The sequence below is a fragment of the Elaeis guineensis genome, chromosome 7 (genome assembly GCF_000442705.2).
Source record: "Elaeis guineensis isolate ETL-2024a chromosome 7, EG11, whole genome shotgun sequence".
Lineage (NCBI taxonomy): Eukaryota > Viridiplantae > Streptophyta > Magnoliopsida > Arecales > Arecaceae > Elaeis > Elaeis guineensis.
This window is the reverse complement of record NC_025999.2, coordinates 84,356,354-84,365,983: the sequence shown is the minus strand read 5'-3', so window position 1 is coordinate 84,365,983 and position 9,630 is coordinate 84,356,354. Positions and strand designations below refer to the sequence as shown.

General features: G+C 34.4%; 1 protein-coding gene across 1 annotated transcript; it reads right to left on the bottom strand.

Moving 5' to 3' along the window:
- Positions 1-4,052: 4,052 nt before the first annotated feature.
- LOC105048608 (inositol-3-phosphate synthase) lies at positions 4,053-8,616 on the bottom strand. The gene is made up of 10 exons (XM_010927960.3): positions 8,285-8,616; positions 8,123-8,191; positions 7,877-8,012; positions 6,922-7,169; positions 6,362-6,588; positions 6,159-6,274; positions 5,617-5,793; positions 5,346-5,534; positions 5,200-5,262; positions 4,053-4,365 (listed from the first exon to the last, which is right to left on the bottom strand). Exons 1-10 carry the CDS (start codon positions 8,470-8,472, stop codon positions 4,246-4,248), a joined length of 1,533 nt encoding a protein of 510 aa, XP_010926262.1. The 5' UTR covers positions 8,473-8,616; the 3' UTR covers positions 4,053-4,245.
- Positions 8,617-9,630: the final 1,014 nt, after the last annotated feature.

The window sequence follows — 9,630 nt, the reverse complement described above, 5'->3', positions numbered from 1 at the left end:
TAACTAAGAATTAGGTCCGATCGTTGATTTTTGATCTATCTAATAAATAGATTGGATTTGGATCGATGAATATTTAAATATTTGATCTCATTTGCCATCGAACCACTTAATCAGCAGAATTAGAAATAATTTATAAAATAAAAAAATGCAATGAAATAAACTTAAAACCAAAACAACCATCAGAATTATTAGCCATCACCTATAAAATAAAAAGAGAAATGAAATAAAATATAAAAAATGATCAACTAATTAAAATCAAATTATCCTTTTTCACAACCCAAAAATAGGATGTAAAAGATCAGATCCTAAATGTCAGGATGGAAGAAGCTCCCAGCCTCTTAGTACTCATTTGGTTCACGATAGAGGAGGAAGAGGCAATTCTTGAAAAGTGAAGAAATTTTTTTTTATTTGGTCACAGTGTTAAGAGGTGAGAGAATGAAAAAATCTCTTCTCATAAGAAAATACTTTTCATAATTTATAAGAAATAGAAATCTATGAGAGAGATGAATTTTGAAATTTTTCATGCGATGGAGATTGATGATGCTTTTTTCTTTCCAAAAATATCCTTTTAAGATCCACAGCTAAGATTTTATAAATATCAATGGATGGTTATGATGAAATATTATCTTTATAAATATTAATATAATATTATATTAATATTATCCTAATACTTATATCAATATAATATAATATCTATATTAATATTTAATATTATAATATTTATTATATTTTATTATTATTTTAATATTTATACTCATATAATATTTTTATTAATATTAATATAATATCTATATTAATATTTTAATAGTTATATTTAATATTATATTATATCTATATTAATAAATTGATTATATTAAAATATTAATATATATTAGTATGATATTAATATAATAAATTATTATCATCAAATATTATATTATAATATGTTAATATTATATTTATATTAATATAAATATAATATTATTATTTATATGAAGTTTAGGAGCAAAAATATATGGTCTTATATCTATTAAGGATATAATAAGTATTTGATATAATTTTTTTAAGAAAATAAATATTTAATTAAGTATAAGTTATTTTATAATAAATTATTTTTTTATCAACCAAACATATAAAAATTTTATTTTCAAAAAATTATTTTTCAAAAAAATATTTTTTTAAAAAAAAAATTTTTTTAAAAAATTTTTTAGCAAACCAAACAAATCCTCGAGGATTGCAATGACTCATGATTCAAGAATTTTCCACGGCTTCAATTCCAAATATGCCCTCTGGTGCACTGGTTCATGGGCCTCCGAAAAGCACACATTTGACTGTAAAAATTGGCTACAGGTATTTTTGCATCAATGCATTAAATCAATAAAACAGAATAGAACAAAAATCATATGGACCAAGTATTAGAGAAAAAATTATAAGACGGCCTTCATAGTTTACACATTTTTCTTAACATCAATCTTAAAGAATAAACCTAAAAGTTAAAGATTTTTTTACTAATGAAGTTGTCAGTTTCGTGATTAAAAAAATATGAGATTTTCTTTCTTCCTCATTTTCATTGGTTTATACTATATGGCTGTATAATATATACTAAATAAATTAATTATCAAGTAACTCAATACTAGGGTTGAGCAAATAACCAAAACTCAAAGAAACCTATCCAATCCAACCTAATAAACATCGATTTCGATCGGTTGAAAGACATAAATCAGATAGAATCAGGTTGAGGTTTATAAAAAATCAGTTATTTACGATCGAATTCGATTCTTATACTTTTAACATGTATGAAATCGAACCTAACAGTTGTAGTATTTCACAAATTCATTTTCATTTTGGGACATCATCATTTAGACTTCAATACTTCATTCTAAAAAATACTTTATCATCCATTTAGATTTATGAAAATATTAATATTGAATTATTGATGAAAGTATATTAATTTGAGATAATTTTAAAGTAAAAGCTTTCAGATATAGTTGCTTTCCGATAAGTAAATCTTTTTTTTTTTTTTCTGTTTTGTTTTATACAGGTTTAAAAATAAGCCCAAATTTTGTAACTTATAAGGTTTAAATTATTTTTGCATTAAATTGATAAAAAAAGTAAATAAGTCTAAGTGGACCAATATTGGACTTAAAATCAACATTGGGTCAATATTGAAGCCCAAACTTGTACAATCCATCTGAACCTGCTACAAACCGTTCATTTTGGTTTCAAACGGTTTATACATGATAAATAGTCGGCAATGGGTTAAATTTTTTTCAATTCTATTGGATTCAGTCGGATGAAATTTTTCTCTCAATCCGATCGAATCCAATCCGTGCTCAGTTTTACTCAATACATACCTTCAAATAAATCAATATATAATTTTTAAAATATAGTATTCATCAATACATAGTATATGACTATATGATACATACTTAGCAAATTAGTCTTTTAGCAACCCAATATACACATCTAAGCAAATTGGTATATAATTTCTAGAGCATTATGTTCACCAATACACACTATATGATCTAGTGATATACACTCATCGATTCTTTGATATATACTGAAAGTTTGTTTGATATATATCTAATAGTAATCCAATATATAGCAACAGATAAATCAATATATAGTTTCTAGGTATCTATCAAAGACACTTATAATATGTATTAGAATGTCGATCGGTGTGTATCATCGTACTCTGCAGTATATATACTGATGAACATAATACTATAAAAATTTTGTATCAGTTTGCTTGGAAGCATGTATTGATTTACTAAATGATTAATTTACTAAGTGTGTATCATCTAACCGTATACTATATATTGATGAACTTCATGTTTCTAAAACTATAATTAATTTACTTAAAAATGTATATTAGATCATTGTCAAGTGTGTATCAAAAAGCTTGTGGTATGTATTAAGAAGTTGATGAGTGTATATCACGTACCATGTAGTGTACTGATGAATATAATATTCTAAAAACTATATTAATTTGCTCGATGATGTGTATTAGGTTGTTAGATGACTAAGTTGCTAAGCATGTATCATTTGATTATGCATTGTGTATTGATGAACTCTATAATCTGCAAACTGTGTATCGATTTATTTGGAGATGTATATTAATTTACTTGATAATTAATGTACATGGTATATACCACTTAATCATGTAATATGTGTCGATAAAAAATATATTATAAAAATAAAAAAATGTTATATTTTTTTTAATTTTGAATTACAGACTAACGATTCTATTAATAGAAGGAGTTTTTGATTTTTAAGTTTCTCCTTTAAGACTAGTATTAAAGAAAATGTGGCAACATTAAAAATCCACTCCATAATTTTTTCTCTGGCACCCGCCCATATGATTTTTGTTCCACAGAATAGGCAGCAAGGGGATATCACTCCAATACACTTATATTGACCAGCAAGGTGCTTGTTACTTGGCAATGCAGCATTTACAAGGTTAATTTAATGCATTTAAGATTCATTTACTCATGTAACATTGTAGCATATCTCGTAAACCATGAGGAAGATGAAGGGTTGCTGTAAAATGGTTTATTTAAGGCTTTTATAATTCATCCAATTAACCAATATTTGAGGGTTTCATTTGGAGGTTTGCAGTCACCATCCCAACATAAGTAAGAATTGTTGTTACCAAATCCAGATCATGAAAATTTGGACACTGTTCATATAACATTTATAAGTTTTCTGTTTTTCAGTCTTTGAGACTCAGATGATTCATAGCATAAATACATCCATTAGTATTGTCTATCAGCAAAACCAAAAAATAGCCAACAGAACAAATCCAATGTTTCATCAGCTTCACCAATATAAAACCCACCAAGATCCTTAAATCTACATATGATTTATGTAGTCCATGGCCTCCTGCATCAAGCTGTCATCATTTTGTTGGCCAGCAATGCTGCTATACGCATAAAAGTAGACTACATCTAGATTTCTTCAGGGCAAGATACTAGAGATTGAAGTAAGAATAAAATGCTCTCCAATTCTACAAAATAAACCATGAGAACTAATGACTGCACCAAGAGTAATCACAGATCACAAAGAGTAACATATCACCAAAAGAAGTCCATTTATAATAGGGGTTCCCACTAGATTTGAAGCTGAAGCAGCTAAAGCAAAGCACATAACCATACAAGTCAAAAAGAAAAGAGACCCCATATAAACACAAGAAGCATACAACAGAAAAGGGCCAAGACACCCTTCTTCTCCATCCCATTAGCCACCTTCTTTCTATCTCTGGTGGGTTCACTTGTACTCTAGGATCATGTTGTTCTCAGGGGAAAGCCCAATGCAAGCCCTCAGGATGTTCTCCAGCATGGCCCTCTGCTTTGCAAGGGCGTTCACCACAGGTGTTCCTGGAGGGACCTGTTTGCATCACCAAATAAATTCAAGTTACACACTATAGCCACCGTAGCATGTGTTTAAGACTCTTCCTTCAAGCTTAACATGATAGCAAATAACAAGGTACCCTTGGTCTTGAATAACTTTGGACCTTAACGAAAATGCCTGTTGCAAGTTGTGACATGCCATTACATAGCATAGTATCTTAAATGAATAGGTTTCCTAAAAAGATAAAAATTTTAAGGTGACTTAGGACCAGTAACTCAAATGCTGTGGTCTCATCTTTACTGCGTACATAACACATGTTGGGATACTGTTCGATACCATGATGCGAGGTTTCATACTTAATCCATAGATAATTAAAAGTACACCGGAAATAAAAAAATGATTATAGACTTACTGCAACAACATGACATCTATATGTTTCACCAAATGCAAGTCAAGTATCATACACCAAGAGTTATTCCTGAAGAGATTGTGTTAAAGATCCTCTTTAGATTTATGGAAATTAAGACTTGAAGGACTCTGCTTTATTACATTTCATATAGACCCCAAGCAGTTGCAGCAATTTGATGCTAAAATATTAGAAAGGATTACAATACTAGTTCTAGCTGAATGCAACACTATGTTAAAATAACTTTATGCCAATATAAGTTTTTCAGCATGCTTCTTTTTGTGTTTTAACAGGATTGAAACATAACTTATGAAGTTGATCACATAACATCGTTCATTATCCACCTTCAAAGTTACAACATATTAACAACTAAAAAAATATAAATGAAATCCCTTTCTAAGGGCACTTACTGATATGAAGCTAAACCCAATAAAAAGAATAAAAAATTAATTATTTTTGCTTACAAGGGGAGCTTTGGTGAGATAACTCAAGATACTGGCCACTGGATGGAAGGAGTGGAACTTTCCCTACATAACCAAACCAACAACATTACCAAATAGCCCAACTCAAACTTACAAAGTAATTTTCTAAGTCATTCATTCATACACACCTCTCCCTCAGCTTTGAGCTGAATCCTAGTACTGAGCTCAGCTAGCAAAACCAGATCCAGGATGATGGGTGCTGCCAACAGCGAGTCCTCGCATGTGTTGTGAAGAACGATTGTGTTCCTCCCACCCATGAATATCTCTGATGTGTATTCATCCATAGCCCTCTTGCTGTCCCCAACATAGGGCACATACTATAACAACACAAGCAATTTATTTGTTACGGTAGGAAAGCAAGTAGCCACAGTATCAACATAACATAGGATGTGTGCTTGCCTTGATGACAATAACATGGTCTGGATGCTCCCCAGGCCCATAGAGTATGCCATTGCTAGAGACCATGTCATCAACAACATTGCTCTTCGAAATCTCTTTCGACCGGAAAGTTTGTGGGGCAGAGAGATTCATGCCATCATTGTTTCCCAGGTGGTTGTAGCTAACTATAGAGGTTGGCTAGAAGAAAAAAACATAAGCTTTTGTTAATTTTTCTCATTTCATGCTTTATGTTTCATCATGTAAGCAAAGCTACTATTCCAGAAAAACTATAAGAAATTATACAAATTGATAAAAGCATCAGGCAGTATATCATATTGCATTTTGTACATGTATTGTTAAAATAGACACATCTACTAATATCCATGACCACCTCAAGAAGGAAAGTAAAGCAATATTTATATTTGAATTATGACAGAGATGAAGACTGTAAGAAACAAGACAATTTGATGGGAGCAGTACATTTTGTAACTCACTTTTGAATATGGAAGTTTAATCATCTAAGTACTGCATAAGATTGAACATCCCTGTAGAAGAGTAGATACCTTGATTCCAGCTCCCACAAGAAAATCCACCAAGACAGACTTCATCTTTGTCTGCCCACTCTTGAAGTCATCTCCACCAATAAGACTGTTCCTCTTAATAGCCAGATCAATCAGTCCTGCACATTAGAACTCTCGAGTATTAACATCTTATGACTTCCCTCCTACATCCCAAAATACTGGCAACTCGGGCACAACCATCATACCCGGCACAAAGGTATTCTGGGGACTTCCATTGATGAACGGGACATTCTCTAGGACACAAGCTAGCGCATACAAGGTTGATGGGGATATCTCAGCCTCGTTCCTGTCCAACGAAGCCAAGAGGTTCTCCATAGTGTCATTGAGCCCCACAATCACATTGCTGTACCTTTCCGTATTTGCTGTCCATAGCACCACCACCTTATCCACCTCGTTCTTCTCCTTAAACTCCCTGCTCACATTCCACTTCAGAGATCACTCTCGAGAGAAACAAAAAATTATATACATTTGATCCTCAAAACGTTAAATACATGTATTTTTTCACTAGTTTGATGCCAGAGAATCAAAAAAGAAAGAAAAAAGAAAAAAAGGCCTCTTCCAATCATCATAATCCAAGCCTTGCCTTTTCTCTTTTTTCTAGTCAAAACAGAGCTTGTTATGGAGTGCAAGCCTAAGTAAAGAAAGCTCCATCAAGCTAACATCAACTAAAAAGCCTTGAAGGCTCATAGTTGATGGTTGATTGATAAACATTGTGAGTTAATATTGGAAAGAAGTTGATAGTTACCTTATGTCCTTGATGATCTGTTGGACCTGCTCCTTCTTGGTCCCCTCGATCACGTTATTAGCTCGTGATCCCTGGTTGGCAGCAATGAAATCGGGGTCGTAGATCCCCGGGAGGGGGACCATGGACTCCATGTAGGGCCTGAGCTGCTTCTGGAGGTCTATGTCCAAAACCTTGGCCCTGGCCATGGCATCAGCCAGGTTCATGTTACTTATATCCCAACCTCCAAAGATGATGTCGTCTGGGTTAACCTTAAAGGGGGCAAAAAGACAAGCACACATAATTAATTAAAATACTTTCACAATATTAACCATAAACAACAATAATTTTTCCAGTTATATACCACCATGTCGTTAAGTCTTTCAACATTTATTGAAGATAATATGAGTTACAACAAACTTCACTCATGGCTTCCCTTATACCATCTCCATTATTGTTAACCATTAATGCTGTCTCTGTCCATATTTATTCCACTGACCAACTTCTGCTGCCATTTATTTTCAAATAGATGACAACTGCTATATAAAACCATATGTTAGCATGCCATCATCATCATCATCATAATCACAGCCATCATCATCACCAACATTTGCTTATATAAAAAGCAAAATCTTTTCATAAAACCTGACCGGTTGATGGACGTTACTTGCCATAGTTTAAGCTCGAATAATCTACGAAGAACCCTCGAAAAAATATTTTAACCTTTAAAAATGTGTTGATGAAAAAGGAAGCTAGATAACCATTGATGTAGGATACTGTATTTATCTCAGAGGCACAAATAAGACAGAGAACAAAAAAAAAAAAAAAAAAAAAAAAAGCAGCTCCATTAATATATAATATTAATCTTTTTTTTTGTTTTGGGTACTCCCACTCCTGTGACTCCTGTCCTTTTCATAAAAGTACAAATTGATCTTTTCCTCATCCATTTGACTCCTAAAAATTATAAGAAAAAAATTACCATGGGAAGCAAGCTCTTGAAAGGCGCATAGATCTCCTCCCCATTGAAAGATCCAACCCTGATGGTGGAAGCCTGAGTCAGTGACCCATAATAGTTAGCCTGCTGCACTTTATCCTTGGTCGCCCATGAGATCCCCCTAGTCATCATCATTAGATCACAAAACCAGTCATTAACAAGCAATAAAAGTGCATTAACCACATCCAAAAACACATAAAAAAATTTTAAATATAATACAAAATAACTCACTCTCTGTTAGCAATGACCCCAGCCGTGAGGGTGGCCCCATTGTTCCCTCCCCACCCCGCCAGCATCACCCTACGAAAAAATTAATAACAACCACCACATAAATCATTAAAAAACCACAAAAAATTAAAACAAAAAAGTCCATAATAAGATTGCGAGAGTTACCCGAGCTTGGGGACTCGGGTGTCGGTCTTGAAATCGAATCGGACGGTCTTAGGCTTGACGATCCATTGGTAGGACCCATCACGGTTCTCATGGACGAGCTCGGTGGTCTCGTAGTGATACACCGACTCGATCTCGTGCTCTCCATACTTCACGTTGGGGCTCTCCACCTTAAACTTCTCTATAAACATCTTCGCTCTTAATCCTCCTAAATCTCAAATCTAATCGAGATTAATTAGAGATTAGGGAGAGTGAGGAAGAACGAAAGAATATATAAATATATAGCTGTAGCCTTCTCTCTCTCTTCCTATCTCTCCGCTTCTTGCTCTTTCTTCGGTTACGACTCGTAACCCCCGGCCCCAATTTATAAAGAGTTAGGCGGACACCTGTCACGTTTCCACTGGCTTGCTCTTCTTACGGATGGTAAGGCGTGCGGGCCCTCAAAGAGTGGAGTGGCCGTGCAAATCGCCGCATACAAATCCTATGCCAGCGTCTCCGATGCTTTCCACGCGTAGATTAGGGATATACAAGCGGTGGATTCGAGAGGTCGCATGGAAATTTATATGCATGAGAGAGGCCCCACGTCGTATTGATTAGTGTGGGGCCCGCAATTATTTTTGGGAAGCGTGGCTGGCAAATAGAAAGCCACGTGGAGAAGAACGATGAACATGGGTCCGCTTTAGAAGGTGCTCGAAGGTCCTGACGGCGTTGGGGGGAGCCGTTAGGAGTTCCCCTCCCCTGGCCGCGGTCCCGCTCGGCCACGTGGTCAGAGACGGTTTGAAAGTAACGGTTCGCGTCAGTGAGAGCCAAGCGAGCAGCGCCACAAAATTAGCGCCTCTCACCGGGTGCCGGGTATTTTCACCGGCGGTGAAGACATGTGGCAGCTTCCAGTGGTTCATGAAGGAACTCCCACTCGTGAGTCGTGACCCACGAGTCATGCTCCATGGTCCCTACACACGTGCGCCCACATGCCAACTCGAGGGACGATGGGTTCAGCCTATTTTAAATATAATATACTAACATGAAAATAATAACAACAATAATAGTAAATAATTATAAGCTTTACATCAACTACGTCACTTTGGAGATGCAATGCCATCATTTATCTTATCGGAAACAAGTGAATCATGAGTGCCTCATGCACAGGCGGTAAGATGGGCGTACTTTTATGTACAAAAATATTGTGATTCCAGATAAAATGTCTTTTGTGATTATTAAATATATTGTTAATGTCAAATTGTACGGATTCATGCAATCTTAGAGGTATGCTTAGGCCGGAAAACATGGGCCAAATATTCTCTCTCATAGGATTTGAGGTCTATTTAGCGAGGAATTATTATCTAGGTGAT